This window comes from Manis pentadactyla, chromosome 14 (assembly GCF_030020395.1).
Source record: "Manis pentadactyla isolate mManPen7 chromosome 14, mManPen7.hap1, whole genome shotgun sequence".
NCBI lineage: Eukaryota > Metazoa > Chordata > Mammalia > Pholidota > Manidae > Manis > Manis pentadactyla.
This window is the reverse complement of record NC_080032.1, coordinates 78,687,356-78,704,406: the sequence shown is the minus strand read 5'-3', so window position 1 is coordinate 78,704,406 and position 17,051 is coordinate 78,687,356. Positions and strand designations below refer to the sequence as shown.

At 38.2% G+C, this 17,051-nt stretch overlaps 1 protein-coding gene across 18 annotated transcripts in view; it reads left to right on the top strand.

The window, feature by feature from the left end:
- SOX5 (SRY-box transcription factor 5) overlaps positions 1–16,816 on the top strand; it is a 931,123-nt gene extending 914,307 nt beyond the window's left edge. For 16 of the 18 annotated variants that reach the window (XM_057491900.1, XM_057491891.1, XM_057491894.1 and 13 more), the window contains 4 exons: positions 448–556; positions 3,290–3,463; positions 8,998–9,214; positions 10,808–16,815. In XM_057491900.1, the coding sequence (XP_057347883.1) occupies positions 448–556; positions 3,290–3,463; positions 8,998–9,214; positions 10,808–11,111 (804 nt within the window). In that variant the 3' untranslated portion in view covers positions 11,112–16,815. Of the gene's footprint in view, positions 1–447; positions 557–3,289; positions 3,464–8,997; positions 9,215–10,807 lie in introns of all 18 variants that reach the window. The other 2 variants (XM_057491903.1, XM_057491902.1) reach the window with 1 other exon arrangement.
- Positions 16,817–17,051: the final 235 nt, after the last annotated feature.

Here is a 17,051-nt window from a genome sequence, read left to right as displayed (position 1 = left end):
GGCACTCCTGTGAATTATGTTTCTATCAGTTGGTCACCTAACTATTGGAAGACTCTCTCTGGGCCCCATGCCACCTCTATACTTCTCCTGTCTGGCCAAAAATAAAGCAGGCATTCCAAATGTTGTAAAACAGGTTGCTTCCATGAAATTTCTATGTACATTTTGTGATTTGGAAAGGTTGTCTCCAAGGAGCCCAGCATAGACCCTTTATCCAAATGCCAAGGCTGATAGGGGGTTCTAAGAATCAGAGTTCCTTCAAAAATCCTGCTGATCATTTGCTTCAATTATCTCAGTATAATGTGCTGAACAGGCAAAGGTGAATGAATATATCAACATCCCATCCCTTCCAGAAGCGAATGTATTATATGTGGCCCAAGAAAAGTTATCTTTGAATCATTATAGTTTTCATATTGAGCTCTCAATATAAACTTCTTTTTTTTTTTTAAGGAAAAAACAACACTGGAGAGTCTGACTCAGCAACTGGCCGTTAAACAGAATGAAGAAGGAAAATTTAGCCATGCCATGATGGATTTCAATATGAGTGGAGATTCTGATGGTTTGTGAAAATTGTTCATCTATACTCCAATAGAGTGCAGAAGTGTCTGTGTAGTGCCAGTTAACACTGCTAAACAGTATGCAGACAGGCATCTCCTGCCTGTCACCGCAGTAAGAGCCCACACCTAGCAAATAGTCTGCTGAGCGCTTTGTACAAATCCCTTCATTAGTTCCTAGCACGACCTGTGAGATAAGTACTATTACAGGTAAAGAGATTGGTCCTTAGGAATTGTGAGTCATTTTTCCATGGTTACAGGACTGTAAGTGCCAGTGGTAGGACTTGAGGTGGCATGATTCTAAAGCAAAGAGTCTCAGTCACCATCCACCCTGTCTCTCATTTCCCCATTTCTTGTACCCAAAACAAACTTTTCAGGAATTTGTATCTGTAAGTTCATTTCAAGGTTGTCATTTGTCAAACCCTGACCAGAATACATGACGCAGAGGACAGTTTAGGCTGGTTTCTTGCATTTTGGGACTCTTTTCTACTATCCTGTGTGCCATACAGTCAGGTGCCCTACCGCACCCTCCGTAACCCAACTGAGAGCTCCAACTGCACAGCTTCATGCTACCCTCACGTGTCCCAAGACTTCCGTTGTCTCATCATCTCTGAACATTCTAAACATCAACAGTGACGAGTACAAGTGATACTTTCATTTTAATAGCACAGCAAAGAGGGAAAAAGAAGAAAGTGCTCTTACTCTTACACTGAGCCCCAACCAGAAACATCTGTCTGGTGTCAGGCATCATACGTGCATTTTAAGAGCACTGTCCTCAAATGTGTTGTTATTAAAGAGGAGTCTCCCTGCATATAGAAAAGACTGCACCGGGGCCAACCGGTGAGAAGCATACTTTAGGACAGGGTGGGGCAGGGGATTCCCTTGAATCCACCAAAATACACAGTTGCCTACTCTGCGTGAGCCAGTTCTACCTTCAAGTCCCATTCTGCGCTAGCCAATGGACTACCCAGAGTTGATCATTTAACCAGATAATTCCTTCAAAACCAATTTTTCTTCAATTGCCTATCAAGAAAAATCTGTGTCTTTCTGACCTTTCGTATCCAAACATTGCCTTCTGTTTTCTTCTTAGCTTGGCAAAGATACACCTGGCCTGTGTATACGCAAAGAGCTTGTTTGGCTTTGATGAAGTTACATAATGTTCATTTTATTGCATCTGTTGCCATAAGGTGGAAGAACAAGAAAAGGCAGATGTGTAAATGGTTGTTTGCTCGTTACAAACCCATTCGAGAAAGATGTTGCCATATATTAGCATTCATTTTTGTCAGTAAAAAGACAATTACTGGTAATAACACATTTCATAAATTTTAAGTTGTATTAGCATGATAAAATAGACCCATGGTAATCAGCATTAAAACATCAACATTGTGTTGCCGTTATTTGTGAAATTCAGTCATGCTTGTAAGCAAAATATTTTCCAGTCTTCATCAGACCAAAGAGCGTATTGTGAATGCAAAATCACGAGAAACTCCACAAAGAGAAATGCTGTGTTTTGTTTGCTGCTCTAGAGGTCTTCAAGTCTGGATGTTTTGGGTTGATTCCCAGACCTTCAAATTAAGAAAAGCAAGGAAGAAGAGTTTAAAGGGGGGGAAAAAAATCAGCAGTGCTTTTAATGATAATACAATCTCTAGAAATCTTCAAGTTATCTTAAAATTTCAAATGCTACCAAAATACCTCTCTCCGTCTTTGTAATGATAACTTTGGAAAACTTAGTGGCAGAGTTCTGTGTTTTCTTCTGCTTCTCCCTATTTTCTTTGCCTTCACTCAAGTGTCTCTGGAAGCTGTTTAATCTGCTGAAGCTGTTCTTCAAAGTCACATAAAGCCTAGAGGAGTGACTGCAGCTCCCAGAGGTTCCACTGGACTTGTGATTGTGTCTTACCATCACGAGTCATGCTGACTGGAATGTAACTTTCAGTGGGTCTCTTTGGATAACTTAGATGTTAGGGAAAAAAAATTCAGGGGACTGAATGTATTGCTTTTATCACCTTAAATACATGGCTGTAAACTTCTGACAAAATCACAGTACTGTAATTATTCGTGTGTGATTTTTCTCTACTATTTTCCAATGTTTTTGTGGGGCCAGACTATTGTTGATGCTTTAGAATGTTTATTGCATTTATTAGCCCATAATTTTCAAAGAAAAGCCGAGCAGGTTACAGGAGAATATCTATATATTATATTAATCTCAAAGTCTTAGGTAGCAGCACTTTCATTTCCATTAACTTAGAGAGAGAAGGGCATGAGTTCTCTGTTCTGACAGTCTTCAGGTAGCAGAGACACCTCCTTACCTGTCATGATCCATTCTGCCGAACATATTAATGTTTCACAATTTTGTGGGTTTCTTCACTTATTTAATATTTCTACAGTATCAGCATGCTTGTTGATCTAATCCAACTCTTCTCTTTCCAATTTGCATCAATGATCACGCATTCAAGCTTTGTCTGTGCTCCAGAAAGTAAATAGTGAAACAGTCCACAGTCCATTGAAAGAAAAGGAAAATATATTAGAAATGAATTAAAAACACAAATACAACACCTGCCACCTCAAAGGCATATCTCAAAAATCTTATAAACAAGCAAGCATCTCAGAACCTGGGAAGGGCCACTATCAGATATATTTTTATTTTCCAATACCGTAATAGACTAAAATATACCGTAATGCAAGGAAGAGAACTGTCAACGGGGTTATCACTAACATGAAGCAATGTTCCCTATTTTTAGGAAGTGCTGGAGTCTCAGAATCAAGGATTTATAGAGAATCCAGGGGCCGTGGTAGCAATGAGCCACACATAAAGCGTCCAATGAATGCCTTTATGGTGTGGGCTAAAGATGAGCGAAGGAAAATCCTCCAAGCCTTTCCTGACATGCACAACTCCAACATCAGCAAGATATTGGGTAAGAAAGATATTATGGAGTGTATATATATATATATATATATATATATATATATATATATATATGGAATAAATGTACAGTTTCTGGTTTCTACAGTCATTGGAAGATACTGGGTTGGAGGCCAGGCATCTCATGTTATCTGCTTGTCTAAAAAATAAGCACCATCATTGAGCTTTTCTGTCTTTTGATGACACATTCCATGTTTGTTAAAAAATGTGCCCAATTTCTTTAGGTAATTCATTTGTGTGTCTCTATGCTAATTGTACTATTTGCTTTTAGAAAATCTAGAAATATTTGTATGAAGACTAGGAAAGAAGCTCCTTTCACACAAGCCACTCAGTATTGGTACTCACCGTATTTATTCTTTTCCTTTGCAAACTAGAATTTGTCGTGTGGTGGAGTCAGGCTGGAAGTGCAGATGACGTTTGTTCTAGTACTATAGTTGAAAATCAGTGTAGATTTTCAGGACATAAGAAGAGGTGGAGTGTGCATTTTTTAAATTTACACTTCTTAGGAGCCTCAGGCATATTTTCGGCATCATTTTAAAAGAGACTTTTTCTGCCATTGCAGCTCTCAGCTTAACAGATAACCAAGTACATATTTATCCTACACACATAGACACAGAAAAGATGGGTGAGAAGAAAGAGTACTGATTATAAAGAGACCTATTGCAGGCCAATTTAAGTCCCAGAAAAAAGAAAGAGAAGGATCCTTCTGTGCTCTTCTCTTGACATCATTTTCATCATCTTTTTCTTCCTCTTCAAGCAATGTGGTAGCCAGGTACTAGATCACCTAAGCAAATTTTGATTATGTATTCTCTGACTTCTAAGAGCTCAACAATATAAATACAGTAGGAGTGTTTAACTCTATCAGCAAATTTTGACTTTAACACATAAGTAAACTAATAAGTAACAAAATTTGTGTAACTTAGTAAAGCTTCGTTAAAATCGGTAATGCACTTGGAATTCTATGCAGGTAATGTAGATAGTGTCCCTTTTGATTCTTTACATTAAGAAACTGATCATCTAAAAGTAGTTATTAAACATATACATGTGTTTTTGTATGATCCCATGTTGTCAGCAATGATAATAGATGTCACGCACTCCACAGCATGCGCTTGTAGTGAGACCACGCCAAGCAAACAGAAACTCTTAATCATGTACACTTGTGTCTCAGTTTTCATCTAAAGTGATCTTTAAGATGATTGTCCTCTCAAAAGATATGAGCATGTAAAGCTTTAGCTGTACATAGAAAATGTGAATATATATATAAATGTATATTCATGTATAACCAGAAAATGGAACTGACCAAAGGAGATGTATATTTTTTGTATCTCTACCGTCTTTGATCTATTTTTCCTTTTTATGACTATGCCCTACCTTCTACATAAAATTCCCCATTTTTTGAAAACACTGTACCTGTTTTATTTGGGAAAAAACTCTAGAAAAGAATAAAATACTTTATGTACATATTTAAATATACCAGTTATTCCCAAACTAGAAACCCTAAAATGTCAAAAGAAAAAAGTAAACTAAATACTAAGGTGGTTGAAACTGTCTTTCTGTCATTGAATTCATGTGTCTGAATACTAAAAATGTGCTACTCACTGATTAAAACTTTATCCTAAGGATGAGAGAAATATCAGTTTTGATGTGAAATATTTTAGGAATTGTAGCAAAAGATTTTATGAGAATGAGATGACTAGCTAATAGAATTCCTTTCTAGTTTGAAGGAGAGAATATCAGAATGACCATACGATTATATCATAATAGGCTGCATGAAAGAGAATGCTGCCTAATTTCAGACTATTCAGGGAAATTGTATTAATTAAAGATAGATCATGGAAAAAAAAAAACCACCAAGATGTTTGGTATCTCAATATTCAGTCAGAGCTTCAAATAAATAAGTGATCTTCAAATATCCACAAGATCATTCTGACTGGCCCATTTCCTATAAAAGTACAAAGAAATCTTGATGTTTTCCTCTTTACTGATTGTTTTGGATAACAGCCTCCGACAGCATGCCGCTAATTCATTCTGCTTAAAACAGGCGCTTGAGCTAGGTTGACATTTTATGTAGTCTCTGGGGATCCTAGTTGACATTTTAAAGGGCTTCTAAGCATTTTATAATGCCCTAAAATCTGGTTTTAATAAGCCATTCTGCTGAAATTGTTAACATAAGGAATCACCTTTTACTGTTTGGCGCTAGATCAGGGGATGGGGGACATCTTTTTCTGATTAGATATACAGTAGTTGGAGTAAAATGTGCAAATCCATTACAGACCCCACGGAGATGACAATGTTGCTCAGCTCAATTTCTTCATTTTTTACTGTATTCCAGATTTAGAAAGGAAAAGGGCACTTTCAAGGCTGTTGTTTTTTTCTCATTTTGAACATGAAATATTTTCAATGGAATCTTCCTTTTTTGTCATCAGGGGAAATACCCAAAGGCCCTCCATTTTTCATTATGGAAGTCCAGTCTTTTGAAAACAGCAGGGAACTTACTCCCTGTGCATGGTTCAGGGTAGGCAACAGCCACCCCCAAATCAGGTAGATGTGTTCATCTCTTCTGGAGAGATCTAAAATGCCTTCCTCCCATTCTCGTCTAGTGATTTCCAAGGATTTACATCACAGCTATGTATGGTGGTGGTTGTACCTGCAAAGCCATTGAAAGCAAAGCCAAACGTGTCATTTGGTGAATCCCGTTCAAAAGTTATTGTTTAAGAATAAAGACTGCATTTGCCACCAAACTGAACACTGTTCTGCACTGTCATAAAATACAGTAGTGCGCCATTTTGCCCCATCAGTGTTTAAGCTCTTAGCTCTTAATTCTTAATTTTGAAGAGACTTGATATGGCCATATTTTAAAATTCAGTGATACTTGCAGAGAACTTGTATTATCAAGTGTCCAAATATTTTTTGTTCATACCAGATTTAGAAGCCAGCTTACCTTGAGAATTTATGCATCTTTATTTTACACACACACACACACACACACACACACATGTCCTTTTTTACTCTGCATTTTAGCCATACCAGCTTTAAGTTCCTCAACTCCCCTTTCCCACTGCAAGGCCTTGACCATTATATTCATCCTCCCTAGGAAGCTCACCTCTTTCCAATCCCTAAAGGGGTCATTTCTGCAGCAAAGCCTTCCTGACCTACAGAAGATTGATCCCACCTGTCACATGTTCTCATAGCTTTCTGTACTTTCCACAATTACAATTAATAAGTTTTTTAATTAGCTGTTTAATGGATTTCTTTTTCTCTGGAATATAAATTCCAAGAAGATTATAGAATAAATTCACTGCTGCCAAGCCAGCAATTAATATAGCATCATGCACATAGTAGGAAATCTAAAAAGAGTCCTTACAAGACAGGTTATTACTACGGGTTTCCTTAGGGAAACAAATTATTTTTGACCCTATAGAACTTTTAGACTTAGGGAAGGATCTAGAAATTCCTATTGTAATTGGGAATGTGAGTTTCTTTGTTCTATTTGGTGATAAAGATAGCTAGTGAATTTTAAGTCAACCATCCTTGATCCATTTTTCAGTGTATTCTTAAAATTATTCAGCACATTATTTCTGGTAAGCTCACCTTCCCACTGTCTTGTCTGAGATTCAAAATTCTGGTATACATTCTTGTGAGAAACTCCACAAAAAGCTTTGATCCCATTCAATAGTATTGTAGTTTTACCTGTGTTTATATTTGCCCTAAGAACATAACGGTTTTCAAGTATCTCTAAAAGAAAATGTTGGGCAATAGAGTTTGAGATTGTCCCCACAAATGATACGGCTGTACCAACTGACTTTATGTTGGGCACTGCTACTTAAACACAAATTTGAGAAAAGAAGAGAAAAATAATCTCTATTATATGAACTATAATAACCTGGGTTTCTGTTGTAAATAGAATGAAGTCTTATTGGCTGTCTAGATTGGAAAAAAAAAATCTGTTTGTAAACCTTTGTAACACCCTATGTGGATATACCCACCCAGGTATCTGTTTAAATAGGACAATTCTGAGAGGAGAGAGAGTGTCCCTTTTCTGCCTTTCTTTAATAAACCTAAGAGCCCATATGGAGGATTTTCTACATTTGCAAGGAAGAACTACTCATCAGTGAGCTTTTTGGATTTGAGATACGGAGTTTTGGTTGAGTAATGAACCAATTCCAGAACTTTTAAGGTCATGCTTAGATGGCTCTGGAAGGTAGATAAAGGCAGGGGTTACCAGTACGTACTTGGTAGGGGTCTCCTAGTTCCACTTGTTCTGGTCTCTCTTCATTTAGGTAGAGTTTAGCTGAGTACTTGCAGATAAACACACTTTGTCCACAAATAGACTTGTTTCACATGCTTAATAAAAAACAAACATTATTCCTACTACTTCTCTTTCTACAATACATAGCATACTGAGGGAATCAAGGCTTTAAATCATATTTATATTGAGATGTAGCTAAACCATTATTAATTAAAATGGTTGTTTTTCACAATCCTAGTTGAATCTAAACTAAGATTAGAAGTGAAGAGAACCCCAATCTGAGTTACCATCATGAATGCATACTGCATCTCAGAAAATGACAGCTTTGTATGTTATTGAAAGTCATTTATTAAGAGAAAAATCTTAATACACATTTCTTGTTGTAATTCTGACCTCTGATAGATCATATACAGTAGGTGGGATGGATATGTACAGATAAAATTGCAACACACACTTCCAATTCTGTCAAGCCTGAGTTTGAGTCACAGATCTGCAATTTAATCTGTGACCTTGGATAAGTTACGTCATCTGTTTGAAGTTCAATTTTCTCACCTATGGAACTAAATATAAGTTATGTCTTACAGGATTGTGGTGAAAGGTAAAAATGGCACAACTTAGGTAAAGTTTTTAGCACATTATCTAGCACACAGTGACTGCCAGGGCATGTTCATTAATAAAATTTTTATAACCAGAATTTTAATAAGGTAAAATTTTAACTATAATCATTCATGTAGGCATACTTAAAAATTTGGAGGAGAATGAGAATTACATGTAATGTGTGTTAGAAACCTTTGTAGTAAGTAATGTACCCCCTACATAAAAATACTCAGATAAATAGCCTCAGATTCAAAAAATAAGTACTGAGTTTTTTGCCTGACTTTCAGTTCACAGCTGACTATCTCAAGGTGTAATGTGGAAATGAAAGATGCATCCATTAAATTATCTGTGAGCTTTTAAGAATATAATATACAAGTTTAGCTAAATTGCTCATTCTAGCCAGAAAAGAAAACATATATACATATGTATGTATGTATGTATGTATGTATCTCATTTATTTTGCCCAGTGTTTGTATCTTCTAAGGACACGGCCGCCAACTCCTCTGCTCTAGTGGAACCTCACCTCCTGAGTCAAAGTCCACTAATAATCAAAAACGTTTTCCTGGGCTTCTGGGTTTGGACCAAGGCCTTTGCTTTAGATCTTCTTGTTCTCAGGCGCCCCTTTCTAGGACCCTTGGCAGCCATGCACACTGGAAGGCTCACCCTTCTTCTCTTCACAGGGTCTCGCTGGAAAGCTATGACAAACCTAGAGAAGCAGCCCTACTACGAGGAGCAAGCCCGCCTGAGCAAGCAGCACCTGGAGAAGTACCCAGACTACAAATACAAGCCGCGGCCGAAGCGCACGTGCCTGGTGGACGGCAAGAAGCTGCGCATCGGCGAGTACAAGGCGATCATGCGCAACCGGCGGCAGGAGATGCGGCAGTACTTCAGCGTCGGGTAGGCACCTACGTCCTGTCCCCTGGCAGCACTGGTGCTCGGACGTGGCTGCGAGGCAGCGTTTTGCAAACGAACTGGGCACAGGGTATTGTCAGAGACGAAACCGCCCTCCGCATGAGCCTGAGACGGAGTACACCCGTGTGAATTCAGTCCATGTTCCTAGAACAGTGGCTCTAACGCGAGCTTCCTTAACGGCTTGTGCGTAAAGACGAAAGTTCTGACATGAAATGATGTTGAGGTTCGCCCTTAACGTTAGAAGTACCGCTGATTCTTTTCCTTGTTGATTTTCGCTACTTCCCAAGGCTTCACATTAACTCCACAGCAACTTAGTTGAGATAATGCGTCATAAAAATAATTTCAGAAGAAAGAAACGTTTGTTTCTGAGTATAGGGGGATTTCTGGGCTATCAGGGCACTTGCAGTGGCCTTTGGAGGTCACTGCAAAGTAGGGCTCCATTTAGGGCACAGCAAGGTTGTGAATGGGAAAGTTTCCCCCTGAATTCAAAATGCAGCTCAGGGTGTCTTATTCTGCTTCCGATGGCAGGGCTGTTGACAGTGTTAAAATATGCTGCCTGCAATCCCATTGCTTCTGCAGAATTTTTTCAGAAAACACAGAAATAAAGTTGCTCCTATTTGGCATAGAAGTTAGTAATATCCTGGGAGCTGCTTAGAATAATAAATATTGTTCTGACAACGGCCAGAGGATAAATTAGAAAAAACCTTTTCAAATCTGCCCGATCCCCTCCATTCCCTTGAAAGAGCCCAAGCGTCTATGACTTAGTTAACAGTGCTTGACTTTGTCAAAGTTGAGCGCGAAATCCAACGCTTCTTAGGGAATTAGTAGGCATATGAATGAAGGAAGGCCGGTCTGAATGAACATCAGCCATGAACCCCTTCTTACTCCTGGAACCAGCTACGTCATTTGCGGAGCCCACGGCAAAATGAAAACGTGGGGTCATGTTAAAAAGTTAAGCATTTCCAGTCTGTGACAACACGCCCGTACACCAAGCACAGGGCCTCTCCAAGCCCAGGGCCCTGGGCAGCCGCAGAGGTTCGTACCCACGCAGCTGGCCCTGCCGCCTGCCTGCACCTAGAGTGATTTCAGGGGCCAGGTGGACAATGTCAGAGTGTTCGGTTCTGCTGAGTTCCAGGCAGTAAAATTTTACTTTGAGAGTCCTAATCTTTTAGGATTTTTCCATTAAAATGGAATTATCTTTAGATTTAATTCTTTTAAAACTTTTTCTGGATGTTATAGTGATGGAAAAATGACCTTGGGGTCAAGGACTTGGGTTGTTCTGCTTAACCTTTCCTCGCCTCAGTATATATATATTTTTTTTTTCCATAAAATAGAACAGTAGCAAAACAATTATTTTAAGAACCGAATGGGTAACATGGAAATGCCTTGTAACGTCTAACACACTATGCAAAAAGTAAGAGAGCGGAACCAGAGTAGCACACAAGTCATAAAATGTTGCGCAACAGAGCTGAAAATCAGTTGCTTAGAGCCGGGCAAGCTGAGAAAATTAACTGTATAGTAAGGCCTGCATCTAACTCACTCACCGATGGCCTCTCTCTGGGGGTTCCTCTCTGACAGGCAGCAAGCGCAGATCCCCATCGCCACCGCCGGCGTCGTGTACCCCGGAGCCATTGCCATGGCCGGCATGCCCTCCCCTCACCTGCCCTCAGAGCACTCGAGCGTGTCCAGCAGCCCGGAGCCTGGGATGCCTGTTATCCAGAGCACTTACGGCGTGAAAGGAGAGGAGCCACATATTAAAGAGGAGATACAGGCTGAGGACATCAACGGGGAAATTTACGATGAGTTCGATGAGGAAGAGGATGACCCGGATGTAGATTATGGGAGTGACAGTGAAAACCATATCGCAGGACAAGCCAACTGATCAGGGTCAAAATGGTTGTGACCTTAGGACTTAAAGAAGCCCTAGCTGGTTCGTCCTTACCAGTGGCCAAGCACATTAACTTTCTCATACACTGACTGTTACTTTAACTGTTAGTCTTAAATAGTTGGGACATCAGCTGACTAATAGACCTCAGCCTCAAAAGGCTTGGAAAGGAAAAAACAGCAACGACAACAACGAGCAAACAACAATAAACAATATCAACAACAAGAGATTGAAATAAGCTATGGGTAAAATAATGCCAGTAATTCAGCTGCTACATCCAAGCACTGAAGTCTTACCCGTCAACTTTTTTTTTTTTTTTTAATAAACTTTATGGCTGTTTGTTCTACAATGTTCTAGAAATTCTCACTCAGGTACACAGTGCCAACAAGTGGCTTGTGAATGTGTTTTGTTGTTTTGTGCTACAATTTTTAAAAAGAAAGAAGTTTTGTTTTTTGGGGTTTCTGGGTTTTTTTTCCTTTTGCTTTTACTTTTCTTTCCTGTTTTGTTTTTTTTTTTTTTGTAATGCACCTGACAGAAAAAAGAAAGATGAATTTCTCTTTGCTTCTCTCCACCTTCTCCATCTCTATACGTCTTTAAAGATGGAAGTCTGTGCATGGGGGGTAAGAGGGAAAAAGAGCCTGTTTTTAACTTCCTTGCTCTCCACCACGAAATAAGCAATTATTTTCTTCAGAGGACTTTATCTGTTGCACACCACACTACATCTTTGAGCAAGTGCCAAATTTGTACTGAAGTGTTGATCCCGTTCATTTTTTCCTTTTTCCTGTTCCTTGTTAAGTTAGGACAGTGTTATATCTTAGACAATCCCTTGAAAAACCTGAAATACCAGCAGCTGGTGAGATTTGAATTTTTTTTTTTTTTAATGGAAACTGTAGGTGCTGTTCTCAGGTGAAAAGAGAGAGAGAGACATAAGAAATTTAGAGAAAAAATATTTTCTGATCTTGGATTTTCGTGTGTATGTATGTGTGTGATTATGGTACTAATAGGAGTAACGTTGGACCATTGTGAGTTAAACCCACATCTGGGGATGAAATCCCACATCCTCCTAAGTGACTGGTCTGGAAGCAACCTTGACCTTGACTTTGCACTTCAAATGACAACTTAACCCATATAGGGCTCAGAAATTATATTTTTAAATTTCTAATACGATTATTATTGGATGGCTCAGATGGCCCTGTGTAGTAGAGGTGTGCATGTATGACATGGAAGCTACTAGCAAACTGCTCCCAGATGTCCCTTCTCCCTGGTTCAGTTTGTTCCACTAACGTGTGCTACTTAACAATTTCTGTGTAACTTTGAGCAAAAACAATCATTGTTTTCCTTGAATATATCTGGCCATTTTCCAGAAATAATAGAATTGTAGCTTATTTCTTCAACATTCCATCCTTTCCTGATCAGGAAATGGAAGTGATGATTTTATATGGTTTTTTTCATCTCTCCCTGAAATGAGGTGGAGGCCATTTGCATTTCAGAATTGTGGGCCATGTGCCTTTCATGCCGTAAAAAGCCAGTTTTGATTAAAAGTCATCCCAGCCTGACAAAACGGAGGCTGGCGGAATCCAGCGACCCTCGCCAGTGCCCTTCCCTCGCTGTAGGATGAGTCCACTGCAGTCCAGTTTGGGGTTCCAGCAGAGTGTGTGCATACAGCAACCACTGACGGTGATGGAACTGCTTATTCAGATTTTTGCCAGTCAAATGCCAAGGCAGTTGTAGGGCTTGTACAAATAAATGCAAAATCATTTCAAGTCAATAGCCGTTATTTGTTCTGAAGCATCAGACGGTAAATACTCCAACCAGTAGCTTGGATGTGTTACAGTTTTCACTCCAGACATCATTTTCCTATCCCATCCCCCAAAATGACTTTCAAGTTTGATTTTTACATATAAATAAGGAAAAAAAAATCCTTTTATATTTTTCTCTCTCTCAAAAGACTTGCTCTGGGGTTTTGCTTGGAGGAGCTGATCATATCCTGCATGTCAGAGATTTTGTTTTGTTTTTCTGTTTGTTTTTGATGACTGTATTCTCATTTGAACTGCCTCTTTTTGCTAGTGTTGTAATGATGATGATGATAAAATAATAATAATAATAGTAATAATAATAATAATGGTCAGCTGTTCTCAGATTAGTAAGTTATGTATAATTTATTTCTCCCTATTTTATTCTGCTCTGATTTGGAAGTGCAGCCAATAAGCTGTTAGATATTTAAAACGAATTTCCATCTCCAACACATACATACATACACACACACACACACACACACACACACACACACACACACACACACATTCACCACACAATTTTACTTCTCCTTCTATAATTTTTCTCCTTTTTTAAACATTTGGCCCCAACAATGTCAAGTTCTGGTGTTAAATAGAAGGGAGTGAATTAATAAGAGGGTCATGTTGAGTCTTAATTAACTTATGCTCTCATCACTCATTTTAGTTATTTAATTGCCACAGTCATCTAGAGCCAATTTTTTTTTGTTTTTGTTTTGTTTTTAAGCACTATGGATAAGGAAAAAATAGACACTCAATATAATTATTCTGTACAATGTGAAAACAGATTTTTAAAAATGTGTTCTGTCTTTATTAACAAATTCTTCCTAACTTATGTGGGTTCACCTCTCACGTTTGCTGGGTACCTATTTTACACCATGTTACAAAGATGCTGTTTTCATTTCATGCCTTTGGGCCACAAGAGTGCTTTGTTTTAGCTCCAGGTAGATGCCACCCAGGGCGCTCACTGCTGAAACCCTCTCTCCCACCCTCACCCGTAAGTTGACAACACACTTCTGTTTGGTCTTTTTTGTTTTTATTTTTTATTTTGTTTTATCTGAAGGAGAAAATGAAATTGTTAATGGTGACCTTTGCTAAAATTCGGAAGTTAATTTTATTTATTTGGGTTTCTGTCAGAGAGACAAATTGTGCGTCAGAAACAGAAAGCGTGTCCAGAGCCCTACATTCAGTCCTCTTGCCCTGACATCGAATTCACGGAATGTCATAACTTTTTTGCCATAGTTTTCCCAAGCCCCCTCACAAAACAAAAAAAGTACATATTAATGTTAAAAGTGCTTTGGAGTCATTTGATCAAAGGTGCTATGAATAGCAACTTACAATTGCCTTTTTGGCATTTGATTGGTTTCTAATTTTTGTAAGGATCCTAAAACCTTGTATTCTTTTTCTGAGCCCCATGAAGACCAAAAAAAGAAAAAAGAGAGGAAATGAGAGTCTGCTCATACTGTCTTCCTCCTCTTTCCTTTCCTACCTCCCCATTTGCACCCCCGACCGACATGCATACAGACACAAACGCATGCATACACACACACACACACACACACACACATGCACACACAGTACTGAGGAATAATCTTGCCAGAAGTCTGTTTTTTATGATTGTTGTAATCAGTTCCTCCAAAAAGTATCACATTTAATATGAATCTACGAGAACATCACTGGAAAAAACAGGTTAAAGTTGCTCATTTATAAGTTCCTAATAATTTGGCTAGTACAAGTGAATAAAACACAAAACTATTCTTCAGTACATTTATATCTAAATTAGTTAAGTCAATCTTTAACATTTATTTGACATCTGAAGTTAAAGAGTTAACCATGTATGAAATCCGTCCCAAAGAACATAATCATTTTTGAAACCAAATCCTCTTATAAGGAACAACTATAAAAGAGTTCTCTTTGATGAAATTATTTCATCGATTTAATTTCTGGAGTAGACTTTTACCTTCCCTCGTTTAAAGAAAAGTATCTTTAGCTATTTATGACCCACTTGCAGATATTTTCTTAATCCAGTTGTCACTGTTTCCAGAAGAACCTCATATCACATTTGAAACATCAAAAATAATTACATTTTCATTCATTCTAATGGGTAAATTATTGAGTTGTAATAAACAACTGTGTATTTACAAACAGGTTTTTAAAATATTTGTCTATCAAGGTAATAGTGAACTAAAAATGATGGGGTCTGCCAAGAAAAATACAGAGCCCACTTAAAGTGGTTCAGATATCTCTTTGTCTTATAGGGCCTAAGTTTTCATTTAGACAGGCTTTTCCAGTATTTAATTTTAAAGTTTGCTCTAACTATCAGTTTCCCAGATCTAAAACGATGTTGTGTTGAGTTTTCTACTGATTGCTGTCCCCCCGGTGTTTCTGGCACTGGCTCACTAAAACAGTATTTATACAGCTCCACCGGCTCTAAAGCTCTTAGTCCTTCTAACATTTTGGATTTTATGAGGACAATGGGGGAAAAAAAAAAAGTAGAAAAGAGACAATCAAATGCCTGGAGCTTAAAACAAAGTATGTGCAACCTACCATCTCACTTGAAATTTAATAAAATAAATAATTATGTAAATATAACATAGAGTTATAGATTTATATTTTGTTCATAACACATAGTGTAATATAAGTTGTATATTTTCATGTCTTTGGTTTTATGTTATCATTCATGCCACAATAAAAATAAAACAGGAGTTTATGTACTCTTAAAAAAAAAAAGATGTGGGTTACCACCAACCTGTTTTTTGTTTTTTTGTTTTTTTGTTTTTCATTTTTGCATTCTCTTTTTTCAGTATTACTGCCATGCAAGGCACCAATAAAAACAGCAAATGTGTTCTTTACCTATGATACTGTGTTTCTTTTCACAATTCTTGTTATGAAGGTGTCATCCTTAATTTTATTATGATAAGAGCAAAAGTATGGTGAACAATTTTTTTCAGTAACTGCAACCCCACTTTCCCGAAGTTGACTTTGAACTGAACTAAGTGTTTAATTCTTAGAGGCGACCATGCCAACGTCTCACCAGACAGGGATCTTCCTTCACTGTAAGAGAACAGGGTTTCTTCACTTTAGAATTGTATTTCATCCTACTGTCCGCATAGAAGAAAAACTCATAATGTCAGATTATGAAATAACTAAGAACTATCATTTTCACCATGCTGGTATCTAATTTAGCATAATGGCTATTTCTAAATTGTTTCACACTCTGATATTAGCCATAGATTTCACCTTCAACTTTGTGAGTACATGCTAAAAACAAGAAGTCTCCTTTCCTTCCAATGGCCATTTTTGCTTGTCTCTTCCACCATAATGTTTTTCTATCTTGACAGTTCCATATTTAATAGTTTGCTGTAAAGACTCTTGGCTGGGTGGGTGGTTTTTTTAGTAAGTATCCAGACACTGGGTCAGATAACATCTGGTTCAAATGAATACAAAATAATAAGTATATAAAGAGGATATTTTCAACTAACCCTTTGCCCATTGTATTCCTCAACAGAAGTATTTTACAAGGTCCGTAAACCACCTGCTTCAGAATTCACTGTTTAAAAGAATGTAGATTCCTGGGCCCATCTCCAGACGTAGTGCAACAGAATCTCTAGGGATAGAGATGAAGCTGTTGATACTTCACAGCTCCAATTATTCTGCACCGCTGGTATTTCAGAACGACCAGGAGGTGGGGCTATTTTCCTCTCCTATTTAATTTTTGGCAAGTCAAAGCCTGCAGATACTACTGCCTACCAGATTTTAACCTTAGGCCTTTGCGAAACCTTGAAAACGAGGGTGTGTGCATACGCAAGCCTTTGAGATTGGAAAGAGCCCTCCAGCTGTCCGGCCATCCTGCTTGTGAGGGCACTACCCACCAGTACCATGTACATCATCACCATGTTTTAGCTTCTCACTTCTTTCATTGACAAAGCGGGAGGTTTCAGAGACTCCAGGCTGGTTAACCACTGAAAATATAACTGAAACACACAAAATTACACCCACCAAGACAAGCCGAGGTTCTTTTGAAAGGGAAATATCCATTGTAGGTGTTAAGAAATAAGCTGTCTATGTATTGTTCATAATAGACCACCTGTGGCTGCACGGGTCCCAGTCTCATCCTGCTTCTTCGGGAACAGCATCAACAGCA